General features: G+C 39.5%; 1 protein-coding gene across 3 annotated transcripts in view; it reads left to right on the top strand.

Moving 5' to 3' along the window:
• The window catches only part of PPP2R3A (protein phosphatase 2 regulatory subunit B''alpha), a 254,163-nt gene that overhangs the window by 113,320 nt on the left and 122,788 nt on the right, over window positions 1-18,055 (top strand). For all 3 annotated transcript variants that reach the window (XM_055413269.2, XM_055413262.2, XM_055413274.2), the window contains one exon: window positions 8,152-8,254. In XM_055413269.2, coding sequence (XP_055269244.2) covers window positions 8,152-8,254 — 103 coding nt within the window. The remainder of the gene's footprint in view (window positions 1-8,151; window positions 8,255-18,055) is intronic.

Genomic DNA, 18,055 nt, shown 5'->3' with positions numbered 1-18,055 from the left:
AGAAAAACATCTGCTTCATTGACTATGCTAAAGCCTTTGACTGTGTGGGTCACAACCAACTGGAAAAATTCTTAAAGAGATGGGAATACCAGACCACCTGACCTGCCTCCTGAGAAATCTGTATGCAGGTCAAGAAGCAGCAGTTAGAACCTGACATGGAACAACAGACTGGTTCCAAACTGGGAAAGGAGTATGTCAAGGCTGTATATTGTCGCCCTGCTTATTTAACTTCTATGCAGAGTACATCAAGGGAAATGCTTGGTTGGATGAAGCACAAGCTGAAATTAAGATTTGGGAGAAACATCAATGGCTTAGATATGCAGATGACACCACCCTTATGACAAAAAGTGAAGAGGAACTCAAGAGCCTCTTGATGAAAGTGAAACAGGAGAGTGGAAAAGCTGGCTTAAAACTGAACATTCAAAAAACAAAAATCATGGCATCCAGTTCCATCACTTCATGGCAAATAGATGGGGAAACAATGGAAACAGTGACTATTTTCTAGGGCTCCAGAATCATTGCAGATGGTGACTACAGCCGTGAAATTAAAAGATGCTTGCTGCTTGGAAGAAAAGCTATGACAAACCTAGAGAGCATATTAAAAAGCAGAGACATTACTTTGCCAACAAAGGTCCGTCTAGTCAAAGCTGTGATGTTTTCAGTAGTTGTATGGATGTGAGAGTTGGACCATTAAAAAAACTGAGTGCCAAAGAATTTATGCTTTTGAACCGTGGTGTTGGAGAAGACTCATGAGAATCCCTTGGACTACAAGGAGATCAAACCAGTCAGTCCTAAAGGAAATCAATCCTGAATATTCATTAGAAGGACTGATGCTAAAGCTGAAGTTCCAATACTTTGACCACCTCCTGCAAAGAACCAACTTACTGGAAAAGACCCTGGTGCTGGGAAAGACTGAAGGCAGGAGGAGAAGGGGACGACAGAGGATGAGATGGTTGGATGGCATCACTAACTCGATGGACTGAGTTTGAGCAAGCTCTGGGAGATGGTGAAGGACAGGGAAACCTGGCGTGCTGCAGTCCATGGAGCCGCAAAGAGTCGGATACAACTAAGTGACTGAACAACAACAAAGTGATCGGAAGAAATAAGACTACCGGTTCACACCAAGCTAAAAGTTATAAGTGCTTCATGTTTTCCAGGTGAATTTTGATCATTTTGTTACAGGGAATAGTTCTGAGTTGTTCAAATACCAAGGACTGCAGTGGCCATGGGAGAATCACTCTTTATACACTAGTGGAATGACCCTCCAGAAGTCAGAGCCATGGTCACCATTCCCTCTCTCCTGTTGCAAATAGGACACAGCTGGATAGAAGTCTAAAAATTGGGTTTTTTTCCAGTGTATGGTTAAGCAATAATAAAAGTAGAATAATTCCTTGGAGTCCAGAATTAGCAAAAAGCACTAATTAGACAGGAGTAAGCCAGTAAAAGAGCAAAATGGCTGTCTGAGGAGGCCTTACAAATAGCTGTGAAAAGAAGAGAGGCGAAAAGCAAAGGAGAAAAGGAAAGATATAAGCATCTGAATGCAGAGTTCCAAAGAATAGCAAGGAGAGATAAGAAAGACTTCCTCAGTGATCAATGCAAAGAAATAGAGGAAAACAACAGAATAGGAAAAACAAGAGACCTCTTCAAGAAAATTAGAGATTCCAAGGGAACATTTCATGCAAAGATGGGCTCGATAAAGGACAGAAATGGTATGGACCTAACAGAAGCAGAACATATTAAGAAGAGGTGGCAAGAATACACAGAAGAACTGTACAAAAAAGATCTTCACGACCAAGATAGTCACGATAACGTAATCACTGACCTAGAGCCAGACATCTTGGAATGTGAAGTCAAGTGGGCCTTAGAAAGCATCACTACTAACAAAGCTAGTGGAGGTGATGGAATTCCAGTTGAGCTATTTCAAGTCTTGAAAGATGATGCTGTGAAAGTGCTGCACTCAATATGCCAGCAGATTTGGAAAACTCAGCAGTGGCCACAGGACTGGAAGAGGTCAGTCTTCATTCCAATCCCAAAGAAAGGCAATGCCAAAGAATGCTCAAACTACCGGACAATTGCCCTCATCTCACACGCTAGCAAAGTCATGCTCAAAATTCTCCAAGCCAGGCTTCAGCAGTATGTAAACCGTGAACTCCCAGATGTTCAAGCAGGTTTTAGAAAAGGCAGAGGCACCAGAGATCAAATTGCCAACATCCGATGGATCATGGAGAAAGCAAGAGAGTTTCAGAAAAACATCTATTTCTGCTTCATTGACTATGCCAAAGCCTTTGACTGTGTGGATCACAACAAACTATGGAAAATTCTGAAAGAGATGGGAATACCAGACCCCCTGACCTGCCTCTTGAGAAACCTGTATGCAGGTCAGGAAGCAACAGTTAGAACTGGACATGGAACAACAGACTGGTTCCAAATAGGAAAAGGTGTACGTCAAGGTTGTATATTGTCACCTTGCTTATTTAACTTCTATGCAGAGTACATCATGAGGAACGCTGGGCTGGAAGAAGCACAAGCTGGAATCAAGATTGCTGGGAGAAATATCAATAACCTCAGATATGCAGATGACACTACCCTTATGGCAGAAAGTGAAGAGGAACTCAAAAGCCTCTTGATGAAAGTGAAAGAGGAGAGTGAAAAGGTTGGTTTGAAGCTCAACATTCAGAAAACAAAGATCATGGCATCTGGTCCCATCACTTCATGGGAAATAGATGGAAAAACAGTGGAAACAGTGTCAGACTTTGTTTTTTTGGGCTCCAAAATCACTGCAGATGCTGATTGCAGCCATGAAATTAAAAGACGCTTGCTCCTTGGAAGGAAAGTTATGACCAACCTTGATAGTATATTAAAAAGCAGAGACATTACTTTGCCAACCAAGGTCCGTCTAGTCAAGGCAATGATTTTTCCCGTGGTCATGTATGGATGTGAGAGTTGGACTGTGAAGAAAGCTGATCGCCAAAGAATCGATGCTTTTGAACTGTGGTGTTGGAGAAGACTCTTGAGAGTCCCTTATACTGCAAGGAGATCCAACCAGTCCATTCTAGAGGAGATCAATCCTGGATGTTCATTGGAGGGACTGATGCTAAAGCTGAAACTGCAATACTTTGGCCACCTCATGCGACGAGTTGACTCACTGGAAAAGACTCTGATGCTGGGAAAGGTTGGGGGCGGGAGGAGAAGGGGACGACGGAGAATGAGATGGCTGGATGGCATCACTGACTCTGTGGACATGAGTTTGAGTGTACTCCAGGAGTTGGTGATGGACAGGGAGGCCTGGCGTGCTGTGATTCATGGGGTCGCAGAGAGTCGGACACGACTGAGCGACTGAACTGAACTGAACTGAACTGAAGCCAGTAAAGTTATGACCAACCTAGATAGTATATTAAAAGCAGAGACATTACTTTGCCAACAAAGGTCCGTCTAGTCAAGGCTATGGTTTTTCCCATGGTCATGTATGGATGTGAGAGTTGGACTGTGAAGAAAGCTGAGCGCTGAAGAATTGATGCTTTTGAATTGTGGTTCTGGAGAAGACTCTTGAGAGTCCCTTGTACTGCAAGGAGATCCAACCAGTCCATTCTAAAGGAGATCAATCCTGGGTGTTCATTGGAAGGACTGATGCTGAAGCTGAAACTCCAATACTTTGGCCACCTCATGCGACGAGTTGACTCATTGGAAAAGAGTCTGATGCTGGGAGGGATTGGGGGCAGGAGGAGAAGGGGACGACCGAGAATGAGATGGCTGGATGGCATCACTGACTCTGTGGACGTGAGTTTGAGTGAACTCCGGGAGTTGGTGATGGACAGGGAGGCCTTGCGTGCTGTGATTCATGGGGTCGCAGAGAGTCGGACACGACTGAGCGACTGAACTGAACTGAACTGAACTGAAGCCAGTAAAAAAAAAAAAAAGGTATTTGCCATTCTGGCTATTGTGGCACCTAGAACCAGAGGGAAGAAAATAGAGCCAAAGACCTAGGATTCCCTCTCCTTTCGCCACCAGTAAAGCCAGGACTTCAGCAGGGTGGTCTGCTTGTCTATTATTAGTTACTATTGTTGTTATTTTAAATCAGCGTATAACAGTAGCAGAATTGAAGAACTTGAAATATGTAGATGTTCTGGCTTTCAGCTACTTTCTCTCCCCTGGGTAGGTGCGAGGCCCTAAAAAAGGCCTCAGGTGGAGTGTGAACAAAGGGTAGAAAGAATAGGGATGTTACACAGCTCTTGTCAGTATCTTCAGCCCCTGAATTCAGCATTGTTGGCAAAAACCCTCTAACAATCTGGGAAAGCAGCAAGAGTGAGTTGTGATTGTTTCAGATAAAAGTTTGAACAACCTGGGAGATTCAAAAATAAATAAATAAAAGGAAGTAGTTCATTCTATAAATGATTAGAGCCAGAGAGAAGAGCTTGCATTCTAAGTTATTTTCGCTGTGCAAGGATTCCTTGTTTGTGAGCCTGAAGCTGACTGTGGCAGAAGAAAACTAGTAATCAACTTGTTTACCTACAATTAACTTTATAATGTTAAGGATAGTAACAGCCAGGTTTTTTGGTCTTAAGATTCTGTGTCACTGAGATAGAGTGGACATTTATGTTGGTGGATAGAGCAGCAGCATCCACAACAGCTGTATTTCTTTATTGAGATGAATCATTTTCACTTTATCTCCAAGAAAAAGAGATTTCTGCAAAGTCAAAAGGGGGAAAAAGGACATGAAGCACAATTCCTCATTTTCCGTTACTGCAGAAAACTGCTTATGAAATATATAGCATGAGCAACTGTCCCTGTCTTTTTTTCATAAAAAAAAAAATCCTATGAATAGATAAGTGTAAGGTCTTTTTTTCTATTTTCTGGCCAGATACTCTAATGACTGGAGCACCCTCTAGTGGCAGCTCCTCTCTTGCACGCTCAAAATGCCTTTTAAAATCCAGGGTGCTTTAAAGGAGCACCAGGTATGGCTATTTGGAGAGACTAAGCATGAAGGTTTGAATTACCACACTTACCTTGAAGGAGATATGTGTTTATTTTTATAATTTTTTACAAATTGTACCCTTTGCTTAGTGACCTGGGTCCAACTTTAGCATATTAAGACTTTCAAGTGCAAAAAAAAATAATTAAAACATATTGACATATACATACACATGCTGACTTAACCCAATAATAGGCTCTATATAATCTTGTGGGGAAAGTCAAATACAAAAGTCACAGCATAACAGTAAATAATTTTCCTCCTGTCCCAGTGCTCATGGGGTGGAGGTTTCTGAGCCCTCTTCTGAGTGTTTCGAGCATGGCTTTTGTTCCCCTGCCTCTGATCCCCCTCCTTTCCCTGTTCTGCTGCCCATTTCCTCTCTATTCTTTGACAACTGTTTCTACTACAGTCAAGACATTTTTAGGGGAAAGAGATTGCTCCACAGCATTTCGTTTTGAATTCCTAGATTACCAACTTTGTGACAGAACTCCTCTCAGAGTTGGTAATATTGCTCCAACTTTTATATGCTTTACTTCCTCTTACCTTTTCATGTCAAAGTGCCATTTGTTCATTAACAAAACAACATTTCGTCTTAAGAGCTCTGGAAGATAGTTTAGAATAGCTATGTTTACCTTCTTTCTCCAGTTTTCATGACTTTTATTATCTCTTCTTCTCCTGCCATATGAAGTTCACCAGCCTCTAGCACTGGCTGAACATCATAATTCATCTTCTCTTTCTGTTGCATGCTTCTAATACCAAAAGGCCACACCGACTGAACTTTACCCTCTCAGAATCTCTCTCATCTGGTACATCTGTGCAGTTTGTACATAGTGCTGCTATCCTTTCTTCACGAAAACACTATTTTCCAAAGACTTCACTGCCTTTTGGTTGTGATCATCCCATTCATGTTCAGATCGTGAGAGATGGTTCCCATCAGCACCTGTTTCACTAATCTCTTTCTAAAAAATGTATTTATTTAACTTTGGGAGCCTTAAGCATGCTGAAGAATGATAAGGAAAAATAACTTTAAAGAGTGTTCTATGACTTTAATAATCACAAATGGAATCAGTTAAGTGGATATCTGTTGGTCAGATCACAAACATTTTTTAAGAATCTTCAGTATGAAAGTCACTGTTTCTAGTGCTAAAGGAAGAAAAAAGAGCTATAACTTTGCCTGCCCTTTAGGTGCCAGAGAAATAAAAGGAAATTCATGGTACAATGGCATATGTAATACACATAAACTAAATATAGTACAAAGATCAGTAAGGGATTTAGTTATCAAAGGCTTTTTGAAAGAGGTGAGTTATTAGCTGGACCTTGAAGAATAACCAGTATTCAGATAGCAAAGTTGGGAGAGGTGGTTTTCTAGGAGAGATAAACAGCATGAGAAATGGCACTAAGGCAAGAATGCACACGGCACACTCAGAGCAGAGTGGGTCAGGCCAGCTGCCCAGAGTGGGCGTTTCAGTTTAGCAAAGTGGTGAGATAGGCATACTGGCTCTAGCCTAATTAAAGTGGGCCTTAAATGCCAAACTTAGATATCTAGATTTCCTCATATAAGTGGTAGAAAACTGTTGAACATTTTTGGAAAAGGGAATTATATAATCAAAGAATGTTTTAGAATGATGAATTATCTGTGATGTGAGGTTGGTTGGACACTAAAGCCTGTTTTGACCTTCTTCCCTTCTGAAAGTCTCAGCATGAAAGAAAAAGACCCTAGATTTAATGGTAAACTGGAAACAGGAAGGAAGAAATGATTGTTTAAAATGTGTTCCCATCCTATATTCCAAGCACCTAGTGGTCCAGGCTAGAAACCTGGAAGTCATCATGGACTTTCCCCACTTTTACCCCTCCACACCAGTCCTTTAATTTTCAACTGTATTTGCCCCTTTCTCTTTGTCTCACGCTGCCAGTATTCTTGCTCAAACCTTTAGACAAACTTCTGCCTGATATTTATGAAAAACACATCTGATCATGTCCCTGTCCAAGTTAAAATTTTTCTGTGAGTAGGTGGAAGTCCAGGCTTCTTGACCTGTACTTGACCTGGACCTGAATGTGAAAGGTCCTCCAGGATCTGATCCTAATGCTCATGTCCCCTTCCCTTCCCACCTCCAGTGCTTGCAGTTGCCCAAATAATTTGTGTACTCTCATACCAAGCATTTGTACGTGCAGCCCCCTTGATCCACAGCAGCCCCTTTTCCAGTTCATAACTCTTCAGGGAATCTCATTGGCCATCCTGTGTCCTTCTGTGACACCCTGAATTTATTATTTCTCTAATAAGATTATCCAGGAGTATGATCTTATTGGTGTATCTCTCTCACTAGACTGTAAGCTCCTTACAAGGCACAAAACAGTGTCTTATTTTGTTTTCCAAATATACACAAGACCAGATACAGTATCTGGCACACAATTAGCATTCAGTAAATGATTAAGGAAGAAAAGCAAGAAAGTTTGGAGACTAATTGGATGTGGAGAATAAGGAAGAGAAATAAGTTTGAAATGACTTCAAATTTTCAAGCACAAATAACTTGGAGTGGTACCACCATTAACACAAATAGACATCCATGAAAAGACCTGACTTTGAGAATAAGATTCCAAATTTGTTTTTCACTATTTTGACTTTGCTATGTAAGTATAGCATCCAAATGGAAATGTCCAGCAATTAGCTGGATATGAGGAATTCTTAGAGCTTTAAGATTTAATAGGGCCTTCATTTTTTCTTAAGCCTGGTCCTTCAAAGTCTCATTTCAAAAGCCCCCTCAGGTTGGTCCTGAATGTCTGCAAACCTGGACAAACAGAAGTTCATGTCTTACGTGGTATGTGGTGGTCCATCAGATGTGTTCCCTCCTTGTGGGCAGCTCTGGAGTTCTGATTCCAGATACCCTGAGCTAACCTGAATGGACATTCTTAAAGTGTATTTTTACCTGCATTAGTTCAGTTGACTTGGTGGTCTCAGAAGCATTCTACAAAAATAATATACCATCTTGTTGTTGAGCTTTTATTAAGAAGGCCCTTGGACAAAATCAGCAACATGGAATTTTTTTCTTTTTTTTAATCATTGAAAAGAAAGCACTTGATTCTTGACCTAAATGGCCTTCAGACCAGACTGAAATTCCCAACTATTGATGTTGTGGTCACTGTTCACAGTAGCCAATCTTCCTAAGCAGACATTTCTTTTCTAGGTTGCTGAGTAACCATCATGATGATGCCTCTAAGTTTATCTGTCTTCTTGCAAAGCCCAGCTGCAGCTCTCTAGAACAGGATGATTTTATTCCTTTACTTCAGGTAATTTTCATTTCCTTTTAAAATGGGTTTTATTTTTAGAGTTTCAGAGGCTTTAAAATTTTTTTCACCTGTAAGATATGTCAATTGAGATATACAAATTTAGAGATTAGATTTCTAGAGGAGTGGTTTCCAAGCTTATTTTAGCAGCAAAATCCTTTTGTTAAGTAAAAGTTGATACAGATAATAGTATAAACAGATAATAGTATATATATTATAGCCCAGATGAAACAGGGCTACTCCCACTGAAGAAGAAGAGAGAGGCCTTACTTAGGCTCCCCCCATGCCCACCCACAGCAATCATAGAAGTACCTCCTGAAATAAGGCATTTGGCCTAGCTAATCAAGTTGACCTTCATTAAGGTTAAAGAGAAAGAGATCTCCAACAGAAAGAGCCCAATGGGGGAATATTTATATCCAGGCCTTCTGACGAGAATCAGTTGTCTGCCAATATTGAATCTGTTTTTATTACAGCATTCTTCATAGCTTGATACATTGCTTGTTAATGTAGTCCATATCTAAATATTACATTTTCCTAAGTAGTTCACAAATTCCTTGAAACTGAGATCTGCCTTTCATTTCTGTTGAATGCACATCATTTTCTGAGTTGTTCTAGTAAATCCTTGTTGACTGTTAATGAGGATGCCTAAAAAAGGGCAGAAAGATACATGGACATACTTTAGGTTTTTTTAAGTTGTATTTGTGGCTACCATTTTTTTTTTCTTTTAGATTTTTGAACTGCAACATACAAACACATAAAAACACACTAATCTTGATGCAGCAATTAATTTTCACAATGTGAGCACTTCTGTGTAACTGGCACCCAGATGAAGAAACCAAACATTGCCAGCACCCCCAGACTCTTCGTGCTCCCTCCCAGTCCCTGCCACCGTAGGGGAACCACTGTCCTAACTTCTAACGCTGTATGACAGATTCTAATTGTTGGAATATCTTTACGTGTTCAGAAAATGAAGTTTGGATGTAATTTATTTTATGTGCAGGGGTTTTGAGCTTATTTTAATCTGCATGATAGCTTTGATTATTCTTAAACTCTTCTGCAATATGTTTTTGTTCCCCTTTAAAAAGTATTTGTGGGAATGAAGATTGTTAAGTTTTTCACATTTAATTGAGACCATCATGTATAAAACTTAGTGTTAGGTATTCCTATTTATGTTTTCCGTAAATTCTTCAGCCACCCCTCACCCTCACCCACTCCATCCATTCCCGGCCCTACTCTGTCTCCTATAAACTACATCTTTTTTACTCCGTTTGCTGACTAGCTTCAGGTTGGTCTGACCAGTGGATCACACTGCCAGGAGGTGGGAGGGCAGAGAAGAAAGAAGTTAGCATGTCTTCCCAACTGTTTGCTTCAGCATAGTAATTGTATGTTTCTCTATAATTGAGCTAATGGGCACCACCCCTTCTCCACAGCTGTGGTGCTTACTGGGCTCCTGTTGGTCTGTTCCTCCCTGGTCCCTTGGCCCTAGGGATTGTGACAGTATCTTTCTGTGGCTCATCCCTGGCACCTCCCGTTCCCTTGTTTGTTCCCTTACCCACAACTCTTCACTTAGTTGCTTCATGAAAGATTCATATGGGAGAATTCTTTTTCCTATGGGGACTACCCTGAGTTTTATCAGAAGCTTTAATAAAAGCTTTGACAGGAATATAAACTAAGCTATGCCAAGAGAATTATGAACAAACAAAATTAGTGGGCATTTTTACTTCCTTCCCGTAAATATAAGTTTTATTTTTATATAAAAAGTGGATATGTGGAGTCTGCTCAAAAGAAGACAGACTGCTACCCCTCTCATTCTTTCCAAACTCCTCTGAAGATAAATATTGATATGTTGAAAGGAATAAACCAATGAAAGTGAGTTGAACGTCAGAGAGGAACAGAGGAGGAAAAACTCAATGTACAGGAAATCTAGTACTTCTTGAAGATGGAAAGTGGAAGCCAGCAAAGAAGACCACAGCCCAGAGCACGGGGCTGTGTGTGGGCTGCAGTGGAGACGTGAGCCACTCTATTCCACTCTGCTCATGAGGATCTCTCAGGGAGGCTACGAACTCAGAGTTGGCAGAGCTGACGTGAAGTATTAGGAATGGGGGATCACTGAAGGCTGGGGTACAGAGCAGTTGACCATCTGACTGCTTACCTGGTTCCCAAATATAAAGTGCAGCCGGACTCCACTTGGAGCACGTTAAGACAAATTTCAGTAGAGGAACATCCTACATAGTGTCTGACCAGTACTTGTCAAAATTATCAAGGTCATCAGAAACAAGGGAAGTCTGAAAACCTGTCTAAGCCGAAAGGAGCCTGAGGAGGCGCAACAACTAAATGTAATATGAGATGCTAGAAGAGAGCAAAAGACATTAGGTAGCAACTAAGGAAATGTGAATTAAGTATAGCCTTGAATAATAGTAATAATAATGTATCAATATTGGGTTATTAATTATAACAAATGCTAATGTAAGATGTTAATAATTAGAGACCTGGGTGCAGATATATGGGAACTTGACACTATCTTCTCAACTCTTCTGTAAGGCTAAAACTGTTCTTAAAAAGTCTTTTTTTTAAAAAATAATTACTATATTCAGAGAGATTATATAAGACAAGAATAGATGCTAACATAAGAAAGAGCTGTGTGAATTTTAAAATGTCAGTGCCAAAATTTTAAATTTCAGCATAAGGCCTGATACTAAAGTTAAGGATGTCTCTGGGGCACGCAAATGCACACGTTAGAGAGAGAGAGAGAAGTGACAACATAAAAGACCAATTCAAGAATTTCAACATCTCACTAACTGGAATCTAGGGGAGAAAGAAGGGGGGAAAGGAAATCATCAAAGAAGTAATACAGAATCATCAAATAAATTATACAAGATGGAGAGAATTGGAAAGACAGGAGTGATAGGATGGGTCCAAAGAGCAGAAACCCAGTGGGACTCCTTCAGATTCCTGTTTACTTTCTTGAGGAAACACATTGTGCCTGTGTGGCCATCACGTGATCAGAAACAGAATATGGCTCTCCAGCCCAGCTCTCACGTTCCCTCCAGTCACTGCCCACAGTACCAGAATATTCAGAATATAAGTCTTTTGGTTGAAAGGAGCCTCTGAGTGCCAAACACAATGAATTAAAAAAAGACATACATAAACAAGTTCTCTTGAAATTTTAGAAAGCTACTGAAATCCTCCAGAGAGAAAAACCAGGTCACCCTAATACGAATAAGAATTGGGGTGGTATTACATTCTCATTGGCAACTCTGGGGAAATGGATTTGAACTCAGATTTCTATATCCTGCCAAGCTGTAGATCAGATACGAGTTTAGAATAAAGACATTTAAAAACTCAGAAAGTTTATCTCCTGTTTTCTTGGAGAGTTACTTGAATATATACTATAGCAAATTAAATAAACCAAGAAGAAGAAATGCATGAGATCCAGGAAACAATGGATTCACTTCAGAGAATCAGTGAAATGAAGTCCCAGGTTGGCAAATGAAGAGCAGCCACTGCAGAATAGAGAAGATAGGGGATTTCTCTGGGAAGGAGCTAGGAGGGGAGGAGTGAGTCCATGCAATACTTTTTATATTTAAGAACAGGGGAACCGGAGAGTATGATGAAGATGCAGCATTATGTGTCATAATGCTGAAGAAAGCTGAAAAAAGGCAATTAGAAACTCTAAGCTGAAGAAAGGCAATTAGAAACTCTTAAGAAAAATGAAAAAAACTCTGAAGTCATGTATAAACATGATGCAAACTAAAATATGACAGCATTATAAACAACTGATGAAAAGTAAGGAAAGGAAGTTCAAGGGACCCCAGTAAAGCCTCGTCTACAGTTCAGTCGCTCAGTTGTGTCTGACTCTTTGCGACCCCATAGACTACAGCATGCCAGGCCTCCCTGTGCATCACCAACTCCCAGAGTTTATTCAGACTCATGTCCATTGAGTCAGTGATGCCATCCAACCATCTGTTGGACATCTCTGTTGTCCCCTTCTCCCGCCTTCGATCTTTCCCAGCATCAGGGTCTTTTTCAGAGAGTCAGTTCTTCGCATGAGGTGGCCAAATTTTAGAGTTTCAGCTTCAGCATTGGTCCTTCCAATGAGTGTTCAGGACTGATTTCCTTTAGGATACCTCACCTTAAAAAAAGAAAAAAAGGAAGTTCACTTAACTTCAGTGCCCAGAATATTCTCCTTTGAATGCCCAAGGGACATTAAGAAGTGATATGCATTCCTGGTGTGCTGCTTAACTGGCATTCAACAGTATTTAGAGTCAAAATGTTGTAAAATATTTTAATGTATAACACCTAAAGTCATCCTATGAATAAACTGAAGAAAATTTTGTTATGGTTGCAGAACAGTATTTAAGCAACCTGAACAATGTAGAAGTCAAAATATTGCCAAACTGTGAAGGAGAAAAAGAGAAAATAAAGGTAGAAGTGCTATTGTCATCATTCTGTAAATAGAACTTAAGGCACTAAGATGAAATGGAGTGAAAATTAAATGTATAAATAGATTATTTCTCATTTACAGAGATAACCAATACAAAAACTAAAAATCATAACCACAAATACTGGGTAAAGGGGAGTAAAGTGGACCAGTATAAATGAGCTAAATCCTCATCTTCCCTAGCAGAGAATCATAAATATTGTCTAAAGTTGATAAAGCTATAAAGAAAATTAATTATAGTATTTCATTATACTTAAATAATTTGTTTATTTTGAATTTATGTTTAATTATAGAGGTAAGCAGCAAAAGAAATAAAAACATAAGTGATTCTAAAGAAGTAGGGCTAAATGTCCATGGATAGGGTAGGTTGGTACAATGGTTCTTTCCATCATAATCGTAAGTTTTTATATACTGCTTGATTTTATACCATATATATATATAATTTTTAAATTTTTATTATGGAGAATTTTGAGTATCTACAAATGCAGAGTGATCTATGAACCGCCATATACCCATCACTCACCTCCAGTAATGATCAAAACCTAAAGAGACAGAATTTTAAAAACAGCAGCATTTTTAGTAAATTGAAATCTTGCTATGGGGAAAACATTAACAAAATAGACCAACAGTTAGCTAATTTCATCAAGAAAAAGGAGAGAGCACTAATACACAAAATAAGAAATGACAAGGAGGAACAAAAGAAATCTTTTAAAAATCATAAAAGACTATTTTTGCAGACCTCATATTTATTTGGAAATAAAATTGAAAACCTAGCTGAATGGATAATTTCCTAAGAAACTATATATGACCAAAATTCACCCCATTTTATTTAGAAAGATTAACAACATAATTTACTTGGAAGAACTAGAGATCTTTATTAAGGAACTACCCCACAAAAAGCAAAAGGGCCAGGTAGTTTCAGGGGAATTCTATAAAACCCTCAAAGATCAGAGAGTCCTAATGCTCAGTAAATTATTGCAGAGAATTGAAAAGGAAGGAAAACTCCATAGCTCTTTCTGTGAAATAACTATTAAACTGATACATAAACCAAGTAAAGACAGTACAAAAAAGAAAACTGCAAATGAACCTAATTCATGATTAATGATAAAAAGTAACAAAATATTACCAAGCAGATGCACATAACCTGGTGGGATTTATTCCAGGAAGTCAAAATTGGTTCAAAATTAGGATCTTTATTAATATCATGTATTGTATCTAAGAGAAAAATCATGATTGTCTCAACAGATGCTAAAATAACTTTGGACAAAATTTTAACAACCATTCATAAAAATGCTCAAGGGACTTCCCTGGCAGTCCAATAGTTAAGGCTCCATGCTTCCACTGCAGAGGTCACAGGTTCAATACCTGGTTATTAAGAGAGAACTGTTAATAAGATCCCACATGCCATACGGCACAGCCAAAAAAAACTGCTCAATAAAGCAGGTATTTGAGATACTTTCTTAACACTGTTACAATGTATATACCTAATGCTAAAGCCAGTGTGTTCTTTAATAAGGAAATATTAAAGGCCTTTCTATTAAGATCGGAAACAGGGCAAGGATGCCACTGTCTCCAGTACTGTTCAACATTGTACTAGAGTAATTATACAAGAGAAAACAATTAGAGGCATAAGAATGGTTGGAGACATTGCTAATTGGCTATAGTAAGTGAAAGTTGCTCAGTTGTGTCCGACTCTTTGCGACCCCATGGACTATACAGTCCATGGAATTCTCCAGGCCAGAATACTGGAGTGGGTAGCCTTTCCCTTCTCCAGGGGATCTTCCCAACCCAGGGATCAATCCCAGCTCTCCTCCTTTGCCGGCAGATTCTTTAGCAACTGAGCTGAAGCCCTACTTCAATACAAAATTAAAAGTTTTTTTAAAAAAGAATGGTTGAAGAAGTATCTATTCATAGATGGCATGACAGTAAACCTGGAAATTCAAGAGAATCAGTGATAAAACTCAAACAATAGAAGAATTCAGTAAAATAGTAGGAAATAAAATTAACATACAAAATCAACAGATCTTCTGTTTATTACCAAAATGGAGTATCTGGGACTGGATTTGCCTTGCCATTTGAAACAACAAAAAACATCAGCCAAGAAATACGAAACAGTGGTTTTCAAGATGCCAGACATCTGGCAACAAAAGATAAGAGTGTTTCCTGAGAAACAGAAAACAAACAAGGTTAGCCTTATAATTTCCTTGAGAGAGACCCTGAGTTTAGGAGAGTTGAGAATCTGGAAGAAAAAGTAGCTAGAATTCTCAAGGCAGAGCACCAAAGAGGAAAGAAGTTCACAGAAAGAAAACTCCAGAGATCTTCAGAACGCCTCCACGAGTATCCAGCAGATACATATGAGGACAGTAACCAAAGGTGAAGAAGTGAAGTGAAAGTTGCTCAGTCATGTCTGACTCTTTGCAATCAAAATTGGGACAATACCTGTGGGTCACACAGAGCCAAGAGTAGTATCTGACCCTACCACCCAGACTGGAAAACTTCATAAGACACGGCACTTTGAGTAGCCATAGGAGTCTTGCCACAGTTGTTATTTAGTCACTAAGTTGAATCTGACTATTTTGCAACCCCATGGACTGTAGCCCACCAGGTTCCTCTGTTCATGGGACTTCCCAGGCAAGAATACTAGAGTGGGTTGCCATTTCCTTCTCCAGGAGATCTTCCCAACCCAGGGATCATACCTGTGTCTCCTGTATTGGCAGATGGATTCTTTACCCCTGAGTCACCAGGGAATCCAGGGAATCCCTCTTGCCTAAGTAGTGAAAGTGAAGTCGCTCAGTTGTGTCCGACTCTTTACAACCGCATGGACCGTAGCCTAGCAGGCTTCTCCATCCATGGGATTTTCCAGGCAAGAGTACCAGAGTGGGTTGCCATTTCCTTCTCCAGGGGATCTTACTGACTCAGGGATCGAAGCCAGGTCTCCCACATTGTGGGCAGACGCTTTACCCTCTGAGCCACCTGCCTCAGTAGTGGGGGAGAATAATTAGCCCCAGAATAGACAGCGCTGGGTCCTGTCTAACAGATCAGGAAAGCACAATCTAGGATGAAGGGTTTTTCAAAGTGACTTAACAGCATCCCGGAACATAAAATATGTATTCTATTCAGAAGTTGAGAATAAGAATATAAAAATATCCAACCCTCAGAAAGACAAAATTCATAATGACTGGCTTCATCAGGCATGCCAGGAAACAGAAGAATACAATTGATGATTAGGAGAAAAACCAATCAATTGAAACTGACTCTGAACTGACATAGATTTTAAAATTAGCAGATAAGTATATTGAAATAAATATCAAAACTGAACACTTTTTTAAAGACCCAAATTGAACTTATAGAGATGAAAACTAAGGTGTCTGGGGTGAAAGATATACCAGATTGGGTTGACAGATTAAACATTGCAAGTGAAATGAATAGTGAACTTGAAGACATAGAATAGAAACTACCCAAAATGAGACACAGAGACATAAAAAAACAATTAAAGGAAAATGAAAAGAACATCAGTAAGCTGTGGGACCTGGCTTCAAGCAACCTCAAATAAATGGAAGAGAGGATACTATAAAATAATTTGTCAGGTCTTAGCCCAAGGTTCCTGGGACAGAGCTTCTAAAGCCTTGGAATTTCCTGAATGATAAGTGTCTGTGTTCTTCATGGTGGGCTCCTGGGACCATGCCTGCATTTATACTAATGAGGTAACTCATCATGAGCCCTAGTATAGTTCTAGGATGAGAGCCTGCCATGCTAGAAGGGCAACCACATGAATAGAGGTTGAGGCTTTCAGCCAGGTGATAACCTGAGATCAGATTATCAGCCTGATCTCCAAAAAAGGGAGGAAGCATGGAGATTGAATCCAATCATGTGGCCAGTGATTCAGTTAATCTTGTCTACATAATGAAACCCAGTTAAAAACTCGGGACACTGAAGCACAATTAAGCTCCCCTGGTTAATGATACACAGTGATGTGCTGAAAGGATGACTTGTCTTGGGGACACAGAAGCTCCATGTTTCAGACCTTCCCAGACCTTGCACTGTGCATCTCTTACTTGGCTTGTCCTGATTTGTATTCTTTATAATAGAATAGAAATCATAATATAGTACTTTCCTCGGTTCTGTGTATAGTGTTTGCCCAGTCTGTCATTTGGGAAAATTGTTGAACCTCAGGGAATAATGGAAACCCCCAAATTTATAACCAGTTAGTCAGAAGTGTGGGTGGCCTGGGAACCCCAGAGTTATGGCGGGTGTCTGAATTAAGAGGAGTCTTGTTTAGGATTGTGTCCTTAACCTATGAATTCTGCACTAACTCTGGATGGTTAGTGCTGAAATTACATTACAGGGGTACCAAAAGTTATTTGATGAGATAATAGCCCAGAATTTTCTGTACTTGATAAAAACTATAAACCCACAAACCTAAGATGTTCAATAAGCCCAAAGCCCAAGAAACACAAAATTATACCAGTGAAAGTAAAAGTCACTCAGTCGTGTCCAACTCTTTGCTACCCCATAGACTATAGTCCGTGAAATTCTTCAGGCCAGAATACTGGAGTGTGTAGCCTTTCCCTTCTCCAGGGGATCTTCCCAACCCAGGGATCAAACCCAGGCCTCGCACCATTGCAGGAGATTCTTTACCACCTGAGCCACAAGGGAAGCCCAAGAATACTGGAATGGGTAGCCTATCTGCTCTCCAGCAGATCTTCCCGACCCAGGAATTAAACCGGGATCTCCTGCATTGCAGGCAGATTCTTTACCAACTGAGCTATGGCACATCACAATAAAGTAGCTCAAAATCAATAATAGAAAGTTTGAAAAGTAGCTCGAGAAAATAGTCGCATTTCATAGAGTGGAAAAAAGATAAAGATGACAGTGGATTTCATGTTGGAAAAGTCCAAGCCAGAAGACAGAGCAGCAACATCTCTAAAGTACTGAAAGAAAAGAACAGTCAACCTTGAATACTATACCCAATGAAAATATCTTTCAAAAATGAAGGTGAACTAAAGATTTTTATTTTTGGATATAAAAAAGCTCAAAGAATTCATCATCAGCAGAAATGCATTACAAGAGATGTGTTTTGTTTGTTTTTTAAAAATTTGTTTATGCAAGGAGGAAAATAATACCAGATGGAAATACAAATCTACACAAAGGAATGAGCTCCAGAAGTAGTAACTACATATATGTGATTTTTTATTATTCACATCTCTTTAGAAGAAAATTAACTCTTTAAATGAAGCTATCAACACTGCATTATGTTACTTCTAACATATGTTTAAGTACAGTTTAACACAATAGCAAAAAGATTAGGAGAAGAGAAATGGAAGCATATTGTTATGGTTCACATATAATCCATGAAGTTATTT

The sequence above is a fragment of the Moschus berezovskii genome, chromosome 1, assembly GCF_049115385.1.
Source record: "Moschus berezovskii isolate FMDL1 chromosome 1, NW_MosBer_1.0, whole genome shotgun sequence".
NCBI classification, from domain to species: Eukaryota; Metazoa; Chordata; class Mammalia; order Artiodactyla; family Moschidae; genus Moschus; species Moschus berezovskii.
This window is presented reverse-complemented; position numbering and strand designations above follow the sequence as displayed.